General features: G+C 39.8%; 1 protein-coding gene and 1 long non-coding RNA gene across 2 annotated transcripts in view; one reads left to right on the top strand and one right to left on the bottom strand.

The window, feature by feature from the left end:
• Window positions 1–11,169, bottom strand: part of LOC137478052 (uncharacterized) — a 115,127-nt gene extending 103,958 nt beyond the window's left edge. The window contains exon 1 of the long non-coding RNA XR_011001372.1: window positions 11,066–11,169. This is a non-coding gene — a long non-coding RNA (uncharacterized lncRNA). The remainder of the gene's footprint in view (window positions 1–11,065) is intronic.
• On the top strand, window positions 10,698–22,678 carry GDF10 (growth differentiation factor 10). Its single transcript, XM_068197558.1, has 3 exons — window positions 10,698–11,325; window positions 16,378–17,285; window positions 21,657–22,678. The coding sequence occupies exons 1-3, from the start codon at window positions 11,049–11,051 to the stop codon at window positions 21,846–21,848; spliced, it is 1,377 nt and encodes a 458-aa protein (XP_068053659.1). The 5' UTR covers window positions 10,698–11,048; the 3' UTR covers window positions 21,849–22,678.
• The last annotated feature ends 2,169 nt before the right edge of the window (window positions 22,679–24,847 follow it).

The following is a 24,847-nucleotide window of genomic DNA, read 5'->3' as shown; positions in this document are numbered from 1 at the left end:
TAGTGATTTATAGATCTCATGGCCTGAAGACAGAGCAAATTCTGCTGCCACATTAAACTTCCTTTGCACTGCAGCCTGGATCTACCTTCGTGTTCTTATACCTGAATATGCCAGCACTGCCTTTTAAAACTAATATACCATTCTTCATTCTGTCAAACTTTCAGTGTCGGCAACTAGTCATAGTTGTTTTTTTTACTGCATTCTTTTCTTTATTGCTTCTTTACTGAAACACTTCACCCTACTCTTTAATCCAGTGCTCCTTAATTTCTATGACAGTGTCATTCAAAACACATTTTCTAATATCAGATCTCTCAGATCTGATCTAACCACATCTCTCATCTGCAGTATTTATATGACTTCTTTTCCTGGAGAAGTCAATCCATAGGTGTCAATTCCAGTCCAGCCACTGTGCTGAGAGCTTTGAAGCTGAATAAAACATGTCTCAAATCAAAACTGTGTTTAACTAGAACAAGGCTGAGATGATGAAAGTGGATAAGAAAGACGCATTAAGATAGTCTTTGTTATTCAATATTTCCTAGGAGCTCATGCTGCAGATAGTAAGGAATTGCTACTGATTGTGGAAATGAGCCATGGCAAATTTTTAACATGCTTTGTTATACTTTAATAGTAAAACCCATTAAACTATAAAAATGTAACAATGGTCATAAAAACTTGACACTCCTGACTAAAGATAGGGCAGCAGGAAGCTGCCTCTGCTCCACAGCAACCCTGCTGAGCCACTTTACTACATCTCTGACTCCCAGCTCTGGGACACTGTGGCACCATGGCTGCTTTCAGCTCCTATGGAAGGAGCTTGACCCACCAAAAACACAAAGTAGAAACTTTCAGCTTTGTTTGACTACAAACTTTTACTGCCTTCTGCAGCCCTTTCCAATTTCAGAATATATTGCTTCACTGCTTTACATCTCTCTCACTGAGCAAAACCACAGAGGTTAGACCTCGGTGAAGCCAGAAGCCTGTTGCAGTCATCATTGCAGCCTTTGCCCATCTTGATAGTTTATTAGCTAATATCTGTTTCTCTAGGGAGGCTCTGGGAGACATTAAGATGCTCATAATAAAGGTCTAGAATATATTTTCTAACCAATGCAGGTTGTGCTGTATCACTTTAGTATTAGAATGGCACACAATGGCATACTGAGCAACAGAGTTCAGATATATCTTCCATTTGTCTTTAAAATATTTTAAAATATTAATAAAGAAATTAAAGTGTTTTTTCTGGGTATGGAACATTCTTATTTGTTTGACGCTGCTATATAAAACAAACAAAGAGAAAAACCAGTACGTGACTACATGTGATCTTTTATTTTCACAAAAGAAACTGTGCCACAACTTGAAAATGCATCTAGCAAAAGCCGATGAGGGCTTCAGTAGCCCCTCATTAAGCAAAAAGTTCCTTCTACTGTTTGAAAATGCACTGAAGGAACCTCCATCTCCTGAAATCCCCTGAAGGAGATGTGCTGCTCAACAACTGCAACTAATACTTTATTGAACTGATTTTGAGCTACTTAGATAAATCTGATACCTATCTGATGGGAAGGTGTGAGTAAATGGTCCCTAAGACTGTCACTCACAATCAGAAATTACTTATATAATATTTTAAACAAGGTATTTAATTTACTGCAGAACTGTTAATAAATTTAGTAGTTTTGAGATCCCTTCTTTTTGTGCAAGTAATTTGTTCTTCAGAATCCTTCTGGAGAAGGTCATGATGAAAGATCTAGCCAGATGAAGATCTGAAATCAGATTTAACATTTTATTTGATCAGCACAGCTGCTCACATCTTTCTTAAAGTAAAACGGTGATAACTCTGCACCGGGAGATATAGATCTTACTGAAAGTCTAGAATTTACAAAGTACTTGATGTGATTCTGTTGGGCAAAATCACACCACACATGAAGTGTCTATAATTGCTACTTCTACCATCTTATTACAGTAAGAAATGCTGAAATGAGAATTTACTTTATAAATTCACTTCTCTGCAAACAGCTTTGTGAGGGTTCACTTCCCAGACTGGTATGTATCACCCTTTCGCTTTATAAATCCAAGGCTGGATAAGACTAATTTTTTCTATTTTCAGAAATTAAATACAAAAGAAATAGGGCTGGGCAGAACACCAGGTCATCCATTCCATGCTCCTGTTCCACAGAAGGCTCAATTTTACCTCACCCTTAATCACAGAAGTTTATCTTTCATGCCCATGAAAAGCTCCAGCCTCTAAGACCACACATCTCTTCTAGAGCTTCAGGGTCTTTCAGGCAAAAGGTTCCATAAACCTTCTCAGTGACAGGAAATGAGCAGACTCAACACAGCTACACCATGCTGCTCCTGCAAATATTGTATTTATGAATGTTCAAAGGCATTATGTTCTTATGAATGAAATAAAATTTGGAATATAGGACCAAAATACCACAAAAAATGCTGAACATTATTAATGCATGAGGTATTTTCATCCTAGCTTTGCCCCCTAAAAAGTAGTAATTTCAAGCAAAATAACTTGTGTCGCAGCAGGGCATTGCTGAACGGGTAATTATTAGTATTGATTCTATGATTTACAGAAGGCAGATCATTTTTTAAATTATATTATTTATTATTAAGGAACCCATTGTTTTTATAGATATACCTGGACCTAATTGGTCCTCTCATCTAAACACTATCACTATTGGTTAATTAAGAAACCACCCTTTGATAAACAAATCTCCATAACACATTCTACATGTTCACAACAACAGGTGTAGCAAGTGAAGATAAGAATTGTTTATCATTCTTTTCTCTGATCTTCTCACAGCCTTCCCTAGAAAGGCCTGGGAAAGTTATGTGTTGCTCTCTGAGGCCAGAAAGTTGCTGCCACAAACTTGTTTCCTGCATTTCTTATTTTTGAATATTAGAGATTAAAAAAAATTTAAAACATATAATGGGTTATATGCCTATACTTGTTAGGAATTGAGAGGTTATGCCTATTTGAAAATCATATTGATATGACTAATATCATATTAGCATGAGTTAATAAAGTATGCCCTACCTATCCCCACCAGGAATTCAGTACTGTTAGCTTACAGAAATTTACTGGTGCTGGTATACAAAGTGGAAATAGATATTTGATATGGAAATCACTAGCATGTAAAAAAGCATGAATGTACAATGCCATTATGGATGAATAAATGAATTAGCATGCCATTAGATCAGTGTCCTTTTAATCCAGTACTGACTCACCCATCAGTTACTGATGGCAGATTTTTAAGTATCTGTTTGTTCCTTTTTTCCCACTGATATCCTGATAATCTAAAAAGCTACATTAGAAAAATAACTTTTCAGAGAACAAATTTGTTGAAGTCATATGCAATTATACCTCTCAGTATTGAAAAAAAAAATCTAGTGTTAGTATCATGATTCTTCTGCTCCAATATTTGTCTACAAGCTTTTTTCATTAATTTGTTATAAATCAATTCCAAGTGAGTCTTATGGAATTTCTGGTATTTCTTCTTTCTGTGGGAAAATATCCCTCTGCATAGAGTTTGGGAGGAAGAGCTGGGCAAGTGTTCTTATTATTTCCTTCCTACAGATAGGTTCTTAAAGGTGTGTTCAACCCAAAACATCCTATGATTCTGTGATAGATGGATTTAGATTCATATAAGAAATCTGTCAAGAATAGGCCTTATTTTATTTATGTCTATGTACATCTATGATCAATGGGGGTGAAGGGCAATGAATTTTACAACTGAGATTATCATATATTAGATGCCACAAAATGCCAAAAACTAATACAATAACTTACTTAGAACGATATTCCTATTTTTCTCCACTCAGATACTTCAAACCGTTCTAATTGTCATCTTCCTAATAGTTTGACAGTTATATAATGTTAATGAAAAATTAGTGTGAGATTGATGAACAAAGCATCTGATTTCAAAGCTTAATTTTTCAATTTACAGGGAATGAGAATTTTGGTGCGTTTCAACTGCTGATTTCTGTGGTTGCTAGTCTGGCATGCTCCCTTTCTAAGCAAGCTGAGATCAATCATAGCAAGAATTTAACAGCTGACAGGGCCAAACTCATCTTGGGTGCAACTCCAAAGTTAATATGGTGACACTAAATTTTGGTCCACAACTTAGTATAACAGAAAAACAGAAAACATTGCCTTAGCATTCTTTTACAACAAACAAAATACCCACATGGACCCAAACTACACAGCAGTGATCTGTGGAGTCAGTTTCACACAATGTGTGAATTCTGTTTACCACCACAAATTCTGTCTATGAAAATCAGAATAAAAACCCCACTTTAAGCTCTGGCATACTTTCTGTGTTGGTTGTTGGGTTTTTTAGGCATATTGAATATAATATGGGATGATAACCTAAATAACTCATTCAAATGAGACAGCTAATGGTGCAGCCCTCAAGAAGCAGTATTCTGCACTCATCCATCCATACACATTTCTTCTGGAGGCTGCAGGACAGAATGGGATTTTCTCAGAAAAAGGTGAGAGGTGTTGGTCTCTCCCCTCAAAAATGCTGAATATAAGAAATGAGAGACAAGTAGATCAAGGAAATATTAAAAAAAAATTGATATATCTGGAGAAATAAATTCTGCATTGTTGAATTACCTGAAGAGGAAGATAACTGCTTACAAGAGAAATAAGAGAAGAGGCTTTATGGAATCAGAAGCAAGGCAGACAGAGAAAATAGCTCTCATTAGACCCATATATATGGGTGAAAAATTTTAAAAATCACCTTTCAGTCTGCCTATGCTAGTTAACTAACACAAAACACTACCTTTAACCTCACATCTTGCCTTGATTCCAACCATCACAGCCACTTAGAGCAAAACCACAAAAGCATCCTGTACTCCTGTAAAAACAGTCTGATATATGAAAAAAAAATCCAAGGGGGCTGCTGGAATAATGGTCAAAATAACATGTGCAGCGTTTACTCTTTTGCCTGGAACTATGTGCGTGCTGCAGAAGTTTTTTGGGTTAAAAAAAAAAAAAAAAAAAAAAAAAAAAAAAAACAAAAAAAAACACTTGGACACCTGTTAAAACCTCTCAATCACTAGTCATCTGTTCTGAAGAAGACATCTTCCCATTCTGAACACCTGCCCATGGAAAGAATACACCCAAAAGTCCAAAAGTCTACATCTCACAATATCTGGAGGGTTGAGGGGAAAATGACAGCACAGATCTACACAACTGCGATAGCAAGGGCATACATTCTCATGTGTCTGATGGTGAACAAAGACCTTGTAGACAAGTAGAACCAGTCATGGAAATGTTTTGGCATCTCATATAGATTAGGAAGAGTTTAAAATTCAATATGGATTTAGTGTATCTGGGTCAAAAACAGATGCTTGGTAAGTTTTTACAAGGAGGAAATGTCACAATATATCTGACATTTTTAGTATTAAATTCCTTTTTATTAGTAGAATCCCTTCCATTTCTAAAACTACAGGATTTTTAGTTACTAGGGTTCTCCAGGAGATAATTTCATTCTTCACACTACCTCTGGGCAGGATCAGCTCCACATAAATATGTGCAGCATCTTCTGCCCCACAGTACTGCATACTTTCCAAACCTAAACCAATATTCAGTTACATCTGTGGAAGGAACATCACTGATCTGAGTCAGGCTTTACTACAGTCATAGCTGCTTTTCTTCATTATTGCAAGGTTGCCCTTATGGAAATAGCATGTAAATCACTTATTCTTGCAAAAAAAAACCATACTGTGGTTCAAAGCAAAAATGAGCTGAATTTAAAGCTGCAAGGCAACCAAACCCAACAAACTTGACATAAAAATAACACATAAACCTTAAATGTTAGTGAAAATATTATTCTTGCGAGTTCTCAATTACTTTCAATTAAGAAAGCATGGATCCTTAACACAGCCGCTGTAGCTCAGGGGAGGGTTATGAGCACCAAGGACTGACTGGGCCAGGTTCTCCCGCAAGCGCATGCTGGCAGCAGCTCAGCCAAGGCTGTCGTGGCGCTGGGAAGGTTGGGACTGCTCGAGCTGGAGACACCGAAGCCTCCCGGCGGCGCTGTTGGCTGGGAACACGTCCCCCGGACCACGGGGCTGTCGGCCCAAGGGCAAGGCAGGGTCCCAGAGGTGGCACTGCCTTCGGGACACGCCTGTCCCCTGCTGGTCACCGTGTCCGGGGCACCGCCGCGGCACCCGGCTCACCGAGTGCGCGAACCCCCGCGCGATCGGCACTGCCCCTCCTCCTCTGGTCCGCAGCGTTACTCGGACCCGACAATCCCGGAAACATCCCAGCTCAATCCGCAAGAAGATCTTTGCAAAACCAGCTGTGGTCACCGATGGCTCCCAGCTGCTGCTGCCTGCCCCCCACCCTCTCTCCACGGCCTTCACATTCCACTTGTAAACAGCAGTCTGACCATTCCCACTGCTCTCTTGACAAGCACTAGTGTTTAGAGTGGCTCATCAGATATGGATCCTGCCAGAGTGCATCAGGCAGAACTCTCAACATGCATTGAACGCTGACCTCAGTGAGAGTCTTTGCTGCCTAGGAAACAAACTGGCTAAAAGGACTGTGAATTCAAAGCCTTAGAGGTTGCAGGCTGAAACTTAAAGTGCCTAGAGATACTCGAATAATTTCCTTAAAATTGGTTTTGAACACGAAATGGATTTAACCATCACAACCATCACCCCTCCCCTTTTCCTCCCTTAGTTGTCTACTTTTGCTCCAGCTACAATCTGAATGGTCTGATTACCTTCTACTCTCATTCTCCTGCATGGTCTGTAGCTTCTCTCTCCCATGGAAGTAAGGTATGCTGGGCAGCACAATGGCCAGGCACTTGTGATGCATCCTCTCACAGTAAGGAGATCTCAAACAGTAACAAGAGTTACTGCAGTTCACATATGCTCCAAGGCAGAATAACCAACCTGGATGAACCAGTTTTTCAACAGACATGAGTTAACACTAGAATTTCCTCTGGAAAAATTTCTTCCCTTAATAGGAAAAAAATTTCTTCCTAAGTGACTCTACATGGTGGTGCATGGGCCATTGAAAAGTTGAAAGTTCCTGCTTTAACAAAAACAAAACAAAACAAAACAAGAAAAAACCCCAACAAAGCAAAACATGGTAAGTACATGGTAAGATCACAGAATTACTACTTCTGCAAATACCAGCTGATACCTTTGCACTTGGTAACCTATGCATGGAGAAAATCCTCCTACAGAAGCTGGTGACTTCTGGGTAGCAACAGAATGGGAAATGCTTTTCTGATAATCCATAGCATCCTCATTACAAGCATAAGTGGTAGACCTCAAGATAGAAACACACATCTTTGACTCCTGAGACCTGTCAAATATACATGTTCTGAAAGTCTTCCAATATGGAAGAAAAGATCCTGAACTGTCAGTGGGATAAAACCAGAAAAGCGATAGATACAACATTTCTCCATTTTACTGGAGGATAAGCAATTATTAATATGCCAATGCTTGGTACAAGCCAATTGTGTAAAGAGAAACGGAAACTAATTCCAGACTTCCAAAATGCCAATCCTGTGGCTGAACAGTGAAACTGGAATAGGGAGGTGCTCTCTACTTCACACAACCACTCTCAGGGAGTGAAATTCATCCTCTGCATATCTAGCCAGTTGATACAGATTTCTTGTAGCCAATGAAAAGCCACAGACACCACTAGAGCACAGAGCACATGAGCAATTTTGGACATCTACAGTAGGGTGGGACAAATTACACTTCATCTATGCATCCTAATTCCTTAGTTTCTGTGATGATGATCATTGATAGTGTGGTGGGATGAGAATTGAGGTAATTTTTGTTTCATAGCAAGATAGACAAACTTTTGTTTGTCTAAGGATGAAGGATGGGGAGACTGTCAGGGGGAAAGTTTATTCTTGTGACACACAGGAATATGTGAGATCATGGATCCAGAATGGAAATCCAGGGTGAGAGATTGTTCTTGAGCTGATGAGATGGACTGAGAGAATTACAGCTGCTTCTTAAGAGGAAAAGCTTTCCCTGCCAACAATAAGCAGAGCTTTCCCTACCTGAAATACCAAACTCTTCTCTCAACATTAAAAGCCTTCAGAACTCTGGATCAGCTCTAAGCATTCTGCTTCCTCTAATACCTAAACACCATTATGTCTTTGTTCTTTCTGGGGTATTGAAATAATTTCACTATTGTTTAGGAAAATTGAACTAAATACAAAAGCCCATTTTACTGACCATACATCATTGGCCATATAACATCCTTGTCACACTATGTGATTTTGGGAGGAATGTGAAAAGGCTTCGTAGAGTTCTGTGACCAAATTCTATGAGAACCTGCAGACCACTGCATTTCACTCAGCTAACTTCTAATAAGTTATATAGTTAAGGATTGGTCTTAGTTATTTGTGTAGCATTACACATAGTGAGGTATTTTTCTGAGTGAAAAATGAATGAGCTGCCCTACAATAAGTAGTAACCAGAAATTTGGGCTGAAGCCCAAATTCAGTAATAATTTATGTTTCATTAACTTCCCTGGAGTTTTAAGCTTTATTATCCCTGCTACTGACTTTATTATTAAAAATAAAAGTCAGGCAAAATTATTTTAATATACATAGATATAATCCTAAAGGGAGTTAATGATTTATTTTACCACAGAACAAGAAGAATAGATCCTGCTCCTGGTGCTCTATATCCCCTTTTGTATATTTCCTGTGTATTTTCTACAACAAAACACAAGCACAGGTCACAATAGCTCCTTTGTGAAGATATCACTAATTCCATAAGAAAACATTTGGTTTCTTTTTCACATATAAGCTGTTATTAAGAGTATGTAACACCATTTATATCACAATGATTTTAGCAGAAAACTTAGATCTGCAGTTTAAAATCTTGAATGCATTGTTCTAACTATAAGGAGACTTTCTCCAAGTCCTGGCTTGCAAAGCTTTGACTTAAGCTATTTAAGAAGGGAAGAAGAAAAGAAAAAAAGAAAAAAGAAAAAAGACTCTACTTGGCAAGAGCTTTAATTAGCAGAAATTTCCACACTAGGAATATTATTCTGCATGAGCAGAAATTGCATAGCTCTTGCCTCTAGATGCCTTAGAGATGCCATTGATTGGCCATATTCAGAACAGGGGAATTATGTGACCCAGTGCTAATTTGAATTCCTTTACCAAACACATTTTTATTTCATCATCTCAGCTGCATAAAAGAGTCAAAGTACCAGAGCTTTAAAGACTTTGAATTCCTGCTGTTCTGCAATAAAATAAGGCAAGAAATATTAGCCATCCCTGGTTGATTCTTCAATTCTTTCCCAACAATGTCAAAGTATCAGTGTCCTACAGGTTTTAGTGCAGGTTAAAGACTGATACAAAGTGTACGCCTGAATAGAAGTTTGGAGTGAGTTAAGGAGAGGGAGAACATTTTAATGGGACATTGGTCCAAAATAGCCCAGCTTGTTTCTACCTCCTGCTGCCTCTTCCTCCTTTTCACAGGACCTTGATTGTATAGAAACAGTACAGACAAAAACCACAAACAACAAAAGGTTCGCTCACACCCCCAGTGGAGGTCATGAGCATGCTACCATGGAGAAAAAAAAAAAAAAAAAAAAGCATCAAAGGGTAGTTTGGCTTACTTATAAGCAAGGATTAATTAATAGGAGGTTTGATACTTTAGCAATGTACATTTGGGCAAATTTGTATTTGCAAGTTGTTTGTTTCACACATTCAAAGGGCACAGAGCAATGAGGCCTGGTGCTAATTTTAAAAATGAATCAAACCTTTCTTTGCTATGATCCAAAAACTACAAACTTGTGGTTCAGAGGCTTTCAATGGTATCTGCTCAGACTTGACACTCCAAGGTTAAAAAAAAAAGCACAAAAGAGTTGTGTTATACACAGCAACAGTAGCTTTTTCCAACAATTTTTCAATTATTTCTTTGTATAATCTCCAAGAAAAGAATCTGTCTTGGCTACTAGAGTAAAAGGTTTTAAAAAGGAGGCAGAATTTTAAAATTCCCTTAAAATATATCCCTCTCCTTATAGATTGTCTTTAAAACTGCTATTCATTACACCAGCATTTATACCCGCTGGATGACTATGATTCAGACCTACCTGTGTCACATGATGAATAAGTGCAACATGCACCATTCACTTTTAAATCAACCCCCTCCGACCTAAGCCATGTAAATCCTTCAGAAATTCACACCAGTATTCTCCTCCTTCAAACCACACATAGAAATAGTCCAATGACGAAAGTTTACCCATGCACAGCCCCTTTAACCCCGACCATTTAAGTATCTGCTTGGAATTATCAGTGACCCTTGTTGCACTCCCGGCTGGCGCACACTGCGTCTTCTAGAGTACAGACTCACAGGGACTTTTTTCTCAGGGGTCCTTGAAATAAACACTATTCACAGCATTGCCTTTACAAGACAGCACTGTCGGTTCTGCCAGCAAAGAGGAAACAGCAAAGACTCTTCCACTTTCTGGACGTATATGCACACCCCTCTCTTGTCATGCTGCCGCTGCCCCTGCTACCCACTCACCCTTCCGTCCCCTCCCCGCTCGCCCGCCCTGCTGGCTATCTATTGCTTCTATCTTTCAGAAATTATTTTCAAGCCCCCGCGCCTCCCGGCTGGCGCAGGCAGCCAAGGTGCCGTGCTGCCGCAGCGCTCGATGCCGCAGCGGCGGCGGTGACATGTGTCTCTCATCAGCAGCTGGGCGCTAATAAATCTAGATCCTTTTCCCGCTACGCTTTAAGGAGAGGGAAGCCCCGCGTTGGAGAAATGCAGCGTCCCCTCCCGCAGTCCCCCCGCACCCGGACCACTGGAGCTGCCCCCGCTCCGCCGCCCCCGGCCCGCAGCTCCTCGCCCCCGGGCCCGGGGATTGGCCCGGCGGAGGCGGCATCAGCGGCGGGGGGGGGCCGCTCCCACCCTCCCTCCTCCCTCCCTGGCCCCGCCGCCCCCTCGCCCCGGTGCGGCAGGGCCAACCGGGAGACCCAGACGCAGGCAGCGACCCAGCCGCCGCCGCTCCGCGCCCGGCCACACGCCCGCAGCATCCCCCGATGGCCGCCCGCCTGACCTGCTGCCTCCTGCTGTGGGCCCTGGGCCATGGGGGCTGCCGCTCGCCGGCGGGGCAGGGCGCCGTCCGCCCGCCGGCCGACCCGGACTTGTCCGCCCCCGGCCGCGACCCCCGCCGCGGCTCTTCGCCGCCCCCTGGGCTGGGCAGCATCGCTCAGGACATGGTAGCTGTCCACATGCTTAAGCTCTACGAGAAGTACAACCGGGAAGGGAGCCGGCCCGGCGACGGCAACACGGTCCGCAGCTTCAAAGCCAGGCCGGGTAAGACGGGCCGGGCGCGGGTGGCACCGCTGGAGCCCCCTCGCTCCTCTTTCGCTTTAACGTGACGGGTTTGCGTCGAGGTTGTCATCGACTGCGGGAGTGTCACTCTGGGTGAATGCTGGGGGGTCCCTTGCTACCTACACGGACGGGGTGTCGCCCCTCGCTTTGCGGACGGCTTCCCACCTTCCCTGGCTCCCTTCCCTTCCCGGAGAGTACCTCCCCTGGGAAAGTCTCCGTTGCTGTGGATGCAAACCAGCGGCAAAAGAAACGCTGTTCCCAGCGCACATCGCACTGGGCTAAAAGATTTGTTCAGAAATACATGGAGCATAAACCTAGTAGCGAGTGCTCCAGGCACTGGTCCTCACCCCGGCTCCTCTCGCAGCCTCAGAAGTTCCTGCTAGGAAGAGTGCCGCCTACAGGACCGCCTAAAATTGCTCGGCATCTTAGATTCTTTGCACTGCCTAAACCTGAGAAGACATACCTGACCTCCCTCTCCCCAGTTTTCCTGGGCTTAATTATGAGGGTGGAGAAACATATGTAATGTGTCAAAACTACACTTTCATTACCCCAAGATTACGTCAAATAATAAAAAGGAGGTTTGCCTAGTTAATAGTGCATACATTTGTTATCCTTTGCCAAGGAAACGCAAACTCTTTTCTGGAAAACATCTTCCTTCTGTGGTTAACACTTACAGGCCGTAACTAAGATCTTAGTTCTTAAAATAAGAACTGCATCAGTTTCCAGAATCTAGTTATTACTGCCTTGTCAGAAATACTCATTATTCTATTTAGACATATCAGATGGATTGAAACTCACAAAGGCAAATTTTGCATTAATCTATTTCTCCTCCACTTAAGTCTCATGTATAGAGTACAATGCAGCATACGGTGATTTAGGGAATGCTTACTATAATACTGCACAATAATTCATATTCTCTTGTGCACCCCAACTTAAGTTCTGTCCTATATCAACTGTAATACTAAAAAGTAATCACATTCAAGGAGGGGTAAACTCCATGGAAGAGTAAGTGGCTAATGAAAATGTCTAAAAATCTAGGAGTTATGATGTAAAGCAATTGCAGACACTTAGGAGAAAAATAAATTGTCATGCTCTAGATCGTTAGCCAGCAGTTGCTATAACAGGGGTTAGGAAGGAACTTCCACTGTGGATAGTGGATGGTTTTCCATGACCTCCTGTTAACACTTATGCTTTTCTGTGAACTGAGCAGCTAATACTGGCTGTCACCCAAATAAGGCCCTGGACTACAAGAGGGATTTGGGGACAAGGCAAGAATTGCACTATATAGTTTTTCTTAATTTTTCAAATAATGTGATGCACACACTACTTGCATCAAAGTAGGCAGTCTAAGTTTTAATTCTGTTTTAAAAAACTAAAATTGCAGCATTTTCTACCCACAGGTAGACTGTGCTGACCAAATACAAATCAATATTATTTCGCTCATTTGTCTGATCATGCAACCAAGGCAGAGAGGCCTGAAATTAACTTGGCTTTCCCTGCAATGGAAATAAGGCATATCTATGCCCAAAACTCCTGTTTCCTTATGTCTTATCTATGTGCCCTCTCTACTGGATCCCATCATTCCCAAATAACATGGCATGAAAGCAGAAGCTCCTCTGCACTGTTCCTTTGAACTGCGTTCATCAAGCTAGTGATAAACACTCTGAAATGTACCATAGAATGATGCAAGATGAGGGAGGAGAGAAAACCCTTTTCTGTCACAATGTTTATCTCCTCTCAGAAATTCTGTTTCTTTCTGAAAGAGGAAATTGGCACATTTTACTAACAAGATGTGTGGAACATCCGTTCTTCATAAAACACAGGTAATAATTGCAGTCCTATTGAAATAAGCAAAACAGACTATACACACAATAATTTTCATTATCACAAACAATGGACTTACTTGTTTTATCACATACCTTTCAGAAAATCTTTAACTGTCTGTTCCTGCGGTGCTGTTTAAAGCTGTTTGTTAGGTGACACTCAAGCATTAGGGTTACTTACAGTGGTCAAGATGAGGACTCCAGAGATACAAAATGTTTATCCAGACACTTGTCCTTTGTCATATGCATTATTGAGTTCTCTCAACCACCCAGTTATATTGCCATCCTGCCTGCTCCTTAGAGGGTATAGGTGGCGTTGACTGAGCTATGGAATGTGTAATATTTTTCTATATTCAGTGTGAGGTACTTGAAATATAAATGCATGTGCTGTTTGCATGTAGCCCAAATACAGCTCCTTTTTTTTGTTCCTCTAGCAGTACTGACCCCTTCAGAAAGAGTACTGCACAAACATCTGATCACCTCCTCTCAGCTCACCTCTACATGTGTTCACAAGGGTTCATTATTTTTTTATAAGGAGCTGAGAGATGGTCTAAGAACTAATTTCTCAGGTTTCTTATTTCCTTAGGTGCTTTCCAGTTTTCAGGGAACTTTGTAGCTTTAGAAAACAGCACCAACTGGCTGAAGTTAGTCAAGTTGGTTTGTGACCAAATGTGAAATATTAAGTTATTGTCCAACTTCACCTAAATTGCTCAGATTGAGGGGAATTAATCTTCATGGCAGCAATTTACTGCCTAACCATGAAACTTCCCCATAAATTGACTCTTGCAGCTCAGATTTATTCCCTGAGCACGATGCATCCTCTGTGCTAAACAAAGCAAAGTCCTTAATGAATAGTAGAAAATAGCAGCAATTTAATTAAGCCTGTATAATAATGCATACGTACAAGAAAACCAAATCAAGGCTGATAGTGCGTGTTTGACAAGTTGGTAAAAGCCTGAGCAAACTTATGAAATATGGAAATATAACTATGCTCCATCCAAAACCCAAATCTTTTAAATTCCTAACAAGTCTGTACTTCCTGGCTTCTGGCTTTTCAATAGCTGCAGATTCATAGATTCTTGTTCTGTTTTAAAAAGAATTTCAGCTTTTGAAAGGTGCATTTCATTCTAGAGAACAGAATTATTTTAGATTAATTCAGCCTCCCATTCTCTGATCGATCATTGCATGTTACCTTCCCTTCTGAAACCCTGAGACACTGGTGTTTGAAATGTCTTTATCCCAACAATGGTTGTGCTTCATAGCAGTAACTGCAGAGCTGATGGTGCTTGAAGCATTCTACTACTAAAAGAAATACTTAAAAATTCAACTGTACACAGCTTGGGTGGAGAGAACCAGTAGATAGATGTCTTTTTAGAAACATATGCCTTCTGAAATGAACATGCAATAATAAAGCCTGGTATTCTAAAGGAAATATTATAATTACTCTCTTCCTTGGCCTGAGAAATCATCTAGTAGCCTTGTGAAATATCTGTGCTTCAGAGACTTGAATAAAATCTAAACCCTTAAGTTTTTTTCATATTATGAGCAGCTATACATATGACTAGTGTTGATTAAAAGCTTACTAACAGGAATCCTATCCTGCCTGAACTGACAGAAACAAATAGGTTCTATCACATCAATGCAAGCTGTTCCAGTTCACTGTATCAATAACAAAATAAAGATGGTGTAGATGGAAATTGCATACTTGAACATTTATATTCCAAGACTGCCTATGTGGGCTTGGGATTAATGATCATGCTAATCATGTTGTTATTTTAGTCCAAATCATGGTTCTATCCAGCACTAACTGGGAGATAGCAACCACCAATTTAGTGAGGTGTAGCACTATTCATTTCCTTCTTTCAAATCAAACTGTGCTTTAAAGAAAGAATGTTCCAACAGGTTGCAGTTAACAGTACTGCCTTTCTGTTGTTGCCAAAATTTCTGTGGCTCATCATCCGTAGTGCACTGAAAAACAAACATAAATGTTTCTGAGAAGCCTGGCTGTTGCATTTGTTGGGTTTTGTTTGGTTTGGGGTGGTTTTTTACTTCCTTCTGCCAGAGAATTTTCAGGTATGTCAACAGGGCTGCCAAAGGGTTGGTCCACTTGGGTTAATTAAAAATGCAAATTTACCAGCTGTAATCCTTTGATGCATTCTGAGTAGTGGTGTGAGCTTGGGAGAACAGGAATCACTTCTTGGTTCTGCTACCACCTTTCCATATACTGTTGAGCTAGTAAAAAAAAGAAAAGCAACTTTTCACAATGATAGACTATTAAAGCATCATCTTTTTATGCTGGAATGGGATTACATTTTAACACACTAAGAGAGGTTTCTACTGTTTAAATAAACATGGTGTAAGCAGTTATTAGTGTAAAATTGCTCATCTTCCTCCAAATGATGGTAAAGAGGTAAGCTGAGCACAAAGTGTTCAACTAGCTAAAGAAGTTATTTCAAATGGAGTTTGAATTTTAAGAGTCAGCTCCTGTTCAATAGCATTTGTCACTAACTTCGTGCAGATCTAAACACAAGCCTTGGCAACCAAGTGTGTTTTACAGTGCTTTAAACAAAGCTCCTACACAAAGTGTGCTGGAAAGGAGGATTGCTCAGAGAAGTAATGACCCCCAAAATGTGTCACACTGCTTACTGCCAGCCCCCTTGTGAAATGCCTCATGTGCACTACTTGCAGATGATGAGCTGTTGCCCACAGAGTTAGTACTCAGACATCTTTCAGAAATCTGCAGTCAGCTTTAGATTAGACAATCTTGAATATTAACTGTAAACCTGGTTTCTGCTAGTACTGGTTTTGGCAAAGTATTTCTCTGAGCTCTGCCACAGGTAAATTTGACAGCTTCTCTGAGCCTGACTTTGTTATAAATGAAATACAATCAAAGATTGCTTTTCTTGTCTGCCTAGAATGAAAGGGAGTCTGGAACTAAAAATCTCTGGAAAGAATTTTATCCCTCATGTGTACAAAAGGTGCCCAGGATGTTGGACACTCTCAATGTTATTGTAATACTGTTATTAAATAGTTAAGTTTTTTTTCCCTCCTCTTATACACCATAGTTTTAAGCTGAAGTGACAAGCTCACCATACTAAATGATTTGATGTAAGTGAAAAGTAAAATTTGTTAATTCACTTAAATGGAAATAAGATTTGACCACCATTTTTGGTCTCAGATATACATCCCTGTTTTCCTTGCTCTCTTGCAGAATTCTTGGCCCAGAAGCCCTTGTACTGCTTCAATCTGACGTCCATGCAGGATTCAGAAATGATCCTTGCTGCCACTTTTCACTTCTATGCTGACAAACGCCCTCGGCACCGGGAGGTGTTTTGTAAACGGTCCAAGAACTCATCCTGCCGCCTCCTTCACCTGCCTCCAGTCCTACGGCTCAACCTAGTTTTCCAAAGTATTCACCAGAATTCTGCCTATGGACTAGTGAAAGGGAACATCACTGTGCTTCTTCAAAGGCGAGGGGCTTGGCATGCAAAGGACATTTCACACATTGTAAAAGAATCAAAACGAGCTGGAGAGCTCATTCTCTGTGCTGAGCTTGATTCTGGGGAGAAACACCAGGGCTTCCCCGAACAAGTTGCCAGCCATTTACCTTATATACTAGTTTATGCCAATGATCTTGCAATCTCTGAACCTAACAGTGTAGCAGGCACCCTACAGCGTTATGATCCATTCCCTCCCAATGATGGGGACCCAAATCTGTCCCCTAATGCTTCTACTGATACTCGAGTTAGGAGGGATACGTACCTCGCTAGCTCTATTCAGAACAATGAGTTGCCAGAAGTAGATTATAACAACAATAAATACAACAAACATGATATATGGGAGAATGCCTACAGATCCTTGAAACCAAAAGCATCACGCAAAGATCGAAGGAGAAAAGGGCAAGAAGATACAGAAACACTTAAAAAGTCTCAGGTGCTAAATTTTGATGAAAGAACGATGAAGAAAGCAAGGCGAAAACAATGGAATGAGCCAAGGATTTGTTCAAGAAGATACATGAAAGTTGACTTTGCTGATATTGGCTGGAATGAATGGATCATATCTCCCAAATCATTTGATGCTTACTACTGTGCAGGTGCATGTGAATTTCCAATGCCCAAGGTAGTATGCCTTTTTATTCTTGTCAGCTTGCAAACAGTAGGCCTACTGTTCTGCTTATCCAACTACTTCTTTAATTAGAATTTCCTTTAGATTTTTACCTTTTTTCATTATGTTTTGTTGCCTTGACCTAAAGAATTTAAACAATATTGTTTCCATCAACTTAGTCATCAGAGTGCAAACAGATTGCCAGTTTTCTTCAAATGCCATCTGAAGAATAGGAAAAAACTCTCAGGTTTATTTTACAAATTCTCATCTTATATCTTGAAACCATACCATAAAGACTTTAGTAGCTTATGAAAATATGGTTATACCCACTAAATCATGGAAATACTCTATTGTAGTGGCAGAAGTATGAAGTATTATATGCTAGTATTAAAACAAGCTACTCTACTAGCATATTTCTGGATTCCACTTGTAATACTTTCAGAAGAAAAATAAAGAGTAGTTACACTGAGGTATTTGTAACTTCAGGAAACTGCTTGTCACTTTTGAAAATAATAATACTGATTAAGATTATATTTGTGTATCTAAATTTCTAAACATGTTAGATAATCCTGCTGAAACAAAAATGTTGATTTACCTTATGTCTCTAGAAATGCCACAAAACTGGCTCTACCACCCTAATGTAAGCGTACTGAATTCCTCCTAAAGAAGCAGTGTGAAATTAGCCAGTGGAGAGGAAAACATTTATCTTACTCCTACTCTGCTCTATGGCAAGAAGTAGTAAGTTTGGTAATCCTATATTGGATTTTTAGGATTTTATAAGACTTTTAGTATTGTATAAGTCTTTCAAGTAAAGGCAGAGGGGAGGATTTGAAGCACTGCATATCCTGCATATTTAGCAACTGTAATTATTTTGCAATTCTGCCTACAAATGGCCTGATTATTTGTTCAACTGACATTTTTGTATGTGGTCATTTGGCACATAAATAAAGAATAGTTCTGTACAGCACAGAATTTCAAGGCTCTGAAACAGGAATCTGCCCTACTTTACATCCAGGGAGATTGATGTATGTTTGTGTTGAAACAAGCGGTATAATTTCAGGAAGACTAGATATGTAGGCTAATTTTAAGTCCAGGAACAGTAGAAATCCAGGCTTCAGGGTAGGGTGTACAAAATAGACTGCATGTTCTTGTGTAGCTGGCCAATGCTGAGCCAGGTGTACATAAATTGATACATGGTCTGGCAAAAATTAAAGCTTGCACAGACTCACATCTCCACTTTGTTGTTGTAATACAAATTGATCATGCAACATAATCACCATTTAACTTATCCAAAACAGAAGACCACCTGGGAATATGGGTCCTTTGCCATAGACTCACAGTCTGATGCACCATTCACACACAACAACATAAACCCAAGAAACAAAAAATCCCCAACCAAACAACAACCCCACCCTTCAAAAAAGATGAATTTTGTGAGCAAAACAGCATTACACAAAAGCTGATAGGGCAAGAAGAGAGGTATCCATTTCTAGCTTGAATGGTTAAATAAGCTTATATTGCTCACTTACTTAATATCTTATCTAGAAATATAAACAAATACTTGATATATAATAAGGATTCCCTTTCTCTAATATCTTGATGCCCAAAAACCAAAATAAGGAAAACAAAAACCCAACTGAAAAAAGAACAACCCTGCCCCCAAAAAAACCCCAACCCCCTCCCCAAAAAAAGAAAAAGAAAAAAAAAAAAAAAAAAAAAAAACCAGAGAAACTAAATCACAGATACATAGATTTGGGAATTCTGGGTTTGATACACATTCATTGATTGGGTTTGCTTTGATAGAGGTCTACTACTTGTTAGCTTTGTGTTTTTAAGAGGGGGAAAAAATGAAGCAGATTCAAAGGTGTAACTTTTTTTTAATGACTGTTTCAAAAGGAGGATAAAGAGGACGCCAGAATGAATGAAGATTCAGTTCAGAGCATGAAAATTGCTAAATATTACTGAGGAAGAAATTTGTTCTTTCACATATGCTCTAAGTCAGGAAAGTATCAAAGGCCAGATTAAAGCTATTCATAAAGACATGGTCTACACAGTCAACCTGTGATGGACAACAGACATCTTATTTCCAAAGTACCCTTTTAGAACTGTGGAGATAGAATTACATACCTGGCATGTTGGGTATCATCACACTGTAGGTTTATTTTTTTTTCTTTAGTATCAGTACATCACTCTGCACATCCACTTTAATAATTGCAAGTCTTGATTTTGGTAGGTACTCAACAGCTTAGGTACAAATCTTCTCATAGTAAGTTCACTTACCTTCCTGCTGAATTTCTTATTCCCTGAACTGCGAGGAGGAAGACTAGATTATATGTATGGCTGGATGCAGTGCTGCATTTGCCAAATAAATTCCAGTCCTGCATGTCATAGAACCTGGTGTGTTGTATATAACTTAGCAGCCAGCATTTAAAACATTAGCACTTCCTCAGTGCCATTATTACTGGGCATTCAACTAACTATTTCAAGCTTTCTACTTTAGCACATTGGGACAAAGTTAAATGTGAAGCCTAGCCTGTGATCATAGAGCACTGATGCCAGGTTTCCAGAAGGGATGGAAAAATTCAGACCCTGGCTGGATGTGGAATGGGTGTGCTGTCTGGCTCTGCTGTGGATTTAGGGCTCCAGCAGCCAGATTCCATACAGAGTACTGGTCTATCATAAGCATTTTCCTTTCTAAGCACTTTTGTGCATAGCATATCCACATTCAGGCATTAAAAACATAATTAGTGTTGTTGTCTTGGGAGACCGCTGCTCAGTCTAGATAGGCTGTGTTCACATGTCTTTGTTCCTTGCAGATATTAGAGGCTGCACAGTGGGAGAAGATCCTTGCAGGATCTCCTGCAGGTTCATAGCCAAAAATCCTGTAAGTCAGTAACTGGCCATGAGGGCAGTGATGGTTATCCACTGCATGGGGGCAATAAATGCTGTTTCAGTAGCACATTGTGATCTGTGACTGTTTCAAATAACAACATGAAATAACACAGGTGCTAGGAACAGTTCGTGAGATTTTTCATAAAGGCTAAATTAAGAACTTGATTCTAGAAGTTCTAATTCTTTGAATTTCTATACTCTGTAGTTGCTTAAACACACAAAATCTCCTGTCTCTCTCTTGCTGTCCACATATGCTGACATGACCAACGTGGATGGAAACTGATTTCTACTTCACACAGCAGCTGAGACCACCTCACTGCTGCTTGTCTGTGGACAGTTTTGAAATCTAAATCTTGAGGGCAAGAGAGAGCAAGCTGTTGCTAATAATGCTAACATATGCTAATTACAGAAAGGCACTGTGCAGGTTTGGTCACTTGTTGGGATTTGGCTATGGGGGTGATGTCTTGAAGGGTCAAGGACAGATTTCATAGTTACTCCTTATAATGGCTTAGTTAAGGAAGATCTGAAAGCCTTAATGGCAGTTAAGGTTTGAATCTGATTTGCTGATATGTTACACCTAATGCAAATGTTTCAAAACTGAATTATCCTAAAAACAACTCCTTTGTTCTCTCCATACATAACTTTTTATGATGAAATGGAAAACCATGGGTTTTGTGGCTCAATACCCTGAACAGGTTATAGACGTAAAGCTGCTGTGAATCCTCACTTCATACTTTTTCCAGTCTCCCAGCCTTTTTTTCCTTCTCCTAGTTTGAGGCTAGCCCATGGGAAAAAAAAACAATCCTGGTGATGAAGGCAGAGGGAAGCAAAGACCACAAATATTAACTATTTTTCATGCAGTTATGATCATAAAGGCTCTGTCAGTGTGCTTGACTACTCTATACTCTCTCCTGTGGATGCTGCTTCTGGAGTACTCTGCTCCTTTAAAAGAGAATGATTACTCCAGGAAAAAGTAACTAATTCCAGGTTAGCATGCATGAGAAAAAATTCTCTTGGAACATAGGGATAGTTATTTTGGAAATACTTACAGTAGCAAATTTGTTAAGTCAGACAAGAGGTTAAAAAAACAAAATATAGCATCTAGCAACTGAGAACTATGCCCCAGCTTAGGCTTCTTCTCTTGCATGTCTGCCTGCAGCATGTAGCAGGTACATTCAGGGACATTTTTCTTCAGGCCTCTGGCTGCTGGCTGTGCCACCAGTGCCCTCCTCTGGTATTTATGAAGGTAGCCTAAGGAACACAAAATATCTGTTGGATACATCCAGCTCCAGAAAGCTGGAAGTGTGAGGGACTGGCTGTGCTGCATGGTCCTGTAACTCAAACAATGACATATTTGCTTTATTGAGAAACAAACAACTGCATAATTGTTGTGATTTTCTAAGTTCACATAGGAAACTGACTGCTTGTACCAAGTCCACCTAGGAAAGTGACTGCTCATAAATGAAGCTATAACTATTTCCTTCTCTGTTCTAGATTGTCCGGCCATCAAATCATGCTACAATCCAGAGCATCGTAAAAGCAGTAGGAATCATTCCTGGCATCCCAGAACCCTGCTGTGTCCCTGACAAAATGAGCTCGCTCAGTGTCCTGTTCTTAGATGAGAACAAAAATGTTGTTTTAAAGGTATATCCCAATATGTCAGTTGAAACTTGTGCCTGCCGATAAATTCATACAAACACACCTTTAACAAGGCCTACAAATCCTGCCTGACTGCTCTGGGAAGTTGTAAAGGAGAAGTGAATCCACTTGTGTTGATGAACCAATGCAAGTCTCCAATTCCTCTGCAGAAAGCCCACGGAAGGACTAAAACAACGCACGTGCTTGCCTCGAAGGATAGGTCGTACTGTCATCATTTGTCTTTCACATTCATCTTCCAGGAATTCAGTACTTCTACAGATGCCTTCCTAACCCACCCAGCCAAGATACCTGATGTTTAGAGAGAAATTTAAGTGTAAAGTTTTCCATAATCAAAGGACTAAAATATGTTTTTTTATGTTACTTTCTGACTATTTTATCTCTTCAGTTAACCAAGAAGATGGGAAGTGAACTTGCAAAGGCAGGCTTATTTTAGAATATCACTTTTTTACACAAATCAAAAGTTTCTGCCTAAAACACTCATACTCTTAATATGCATATTTGTACTGAAAAATGCTGTAATAAAGGGCTTAAAATGTATATTTTCTTCAGGATGCAACTATAGTTCACTGCATAAGTTTTCAAATAAACAATATGTTAATATAGTCATTTTTGGTTACCCTTCCTTAATATATAATTTGTTCCACAAAACACATGTAATATCCCACATTTTTGGTTTGCTGGATAATTTCAGGTTGTTAAACATATTCTCTGAGTAACACATACAATATAGTAATATGTTCAAATACTAAAATAAAATAACCAAGATTTATATTTTTGTAAATTATTCTTTATATTCTCTAGATTGTTACATGCTTTTAACAAAAGCTAATAAATTAAAGGTACAGTAATATCTAAAATATTTGATTGTTTTTCAATAAATGCACTGTCCTACATTCTGTTAATTAGATGGAAACTTGTAAATACATGTTAAGCTTGTCATAATGCACTTCAATAGATTAAAGACAGAAGGAAATGCTATGATCATCCAGACCGACCTCCTGCATAGCACAGATCAAAGAACCGTGCTCAGCAATTTCTGCACCATGCATTATGGAACTTCTGTTTTAAGCTTGGGAATATCTTTGAAAAACATGCATAAATTTGGCTTTAAAGATTTCATGTGATAGAATATCTCTACTGGACTACAAGTAGTTGTTCCAAAAGTTAGTGCTCTTTGTTCATATGCAGTGGCTTAATCCTAGACTGAATTTGATGAGCTTTAGCTTCAATTCAATGGATCTTACTGTAACCTATTTCATTAGATCCCTTTTATCTATTATCCAAAATACTTTCACTGTGTATTTTTAGTATAGAGAGTAGGGTCAAGTTACATTTTGGCTAAGATTTAAATAGATTGATTTCTTATTCTAAGCCTTAAAACAATTTCTCACAGCTCTCTTCTGAACTCTTTCCAGAACTTTCATTAACTTGCTTTTCAAACAATGAACATCAAAATGGGAAACATTTGGCAGCGGTTCCATTGGAAGTCTTTATAGAAATAAAGTCTCTGCATCCCTCTAACTCCTACACAATCCCCTGTTGATACTTTTATGGTAGCCTTTTAACTGCTGCAGTCTTTTAAGAGCTGGTGTTCCCATCATGGTGTCTGTCAATCCTCTGAGTGTCCCTGTGTTCTAGGTCACACTTGCCACATACTTCATTTTCACCCACCTGCTATACAATAGCATAAAGAGACCAAGAGTGGAAGAAACATCTGAAGTCCCTAACGTAGCACAAATTATAAGATATGGAGTTCTTCCTCCTCAAGAAACAGTCTAATCTTAGGCACTACCTTGTCCTGTTGAGTTGCTGTGTTGAAGGGAGGGAGGGATACTACAACCAATTCCTTCTAATGAACAAAAACCTGGAAGGCTCCTATCTGTAGCGGTGTGTTTTGGGGGGGGGGGGGTCCCCCCTAAGCCGTGAGTTCTCGGGTAGCAGCAGGCAGGCAAGGAGACTCCATACAGCTTCTGAGGGTGCTAATTCGATGAGGGTTTATTGGGGGTCCTACCTCCGGGAGGCAGCATGGTTTCTGAGGGAGAGGAGGGAAAGGGGAGGGAGAGAGGGGCTGAGCGGGCACCAGCCAGGAGAGCTGGAGAAGAGAGAGCGAGAGCCGTCCCCCTGGCACACTGAACAGGGGGATTCAAAGTGGGCACGGAACAGATTGGGCCAATGGGATTACAGACACAGGATACTGCAGGGGAGGATCACAGGCTTGGAATAAACCGTACATTTTCGAGGGGTGAGACAGAGCATACCATTCAACTAAAATAGAAAACCTATCCTACTAAAGTTCTAGGTATATTCTGCCACCAATTTTCTATGCTCAGGTGGTGCAGTTTCTCAGAAAACAGAAGCGTGTAAATGTGGTACTTCCTGCTAACATACATAGAAGGAAGATTCAGCATACATGGGAGGCTTTGCAAGGTTACTCTGACAGCAGTTCTTGCTAATTCTTCCTAGAAAGCTCTGACTAAGAAGTAAAAAGTTCTATGGTACCCTGTAGTGACTGCTAGTTATGCCTGACAAAAGATCACTGATCAAATTTGCAGTTCTTCTCCCAAAGTACTTTTGTACTTTGTAAATTACTACAGTAATTTACACTAGAACTACTGGGAAAAAACTTTGTATAGTGTTGCTTTTAGGGATCTCCCTTAAAAAATTTACAATCTTGTGTTTTTCTAAATAATGAGACACTCAACTACAATTGACAGAGTAATGCTAACGTATAAAGAAAAATTTAAAATTTGTCAGAAAGTAATCATTCCTACAGAATAGCCATAAACATAACATTTTTCAAAGTATCTTAAATCTATGTTATTTCTGCTCTCTATGAGAATCTATCTTTTTATGTAGGTCTAGTCTTGCTCCCATTTATCACTAGCTCTGAAAAGCCTGACATATTAACTTAGTGTACCTATATTCTCATCCACAGCATTTTGTTTTCCTTAAGGAATACTTACTGTATCTTGAATTAAAACATACTTATCCATATATCATGGATAAAAACATTATTTCCAAGATGT

This window comes from Anomalospiza imberbis, chromosome 8 (assembly GCF_031753505.1).
Source record: "Anomalospiza imberbis isolate Cuckoo-Finch-1a 21T00152 chromosome 8, ASM3175350v1, whole genome shotgun sequence".
NCBI classification, from domain to species: Eukaryota; Metazoa; Chordata; class Aves; order Passeriformes; family Viduidae; genus Anomalospiza; species Anomalospiza imberbis.
The sequence above is the reverse complement of the archived record's forward strand: the minus strand, read 5'-3'. Positions and strand labels throughout refer to the sequence as shown.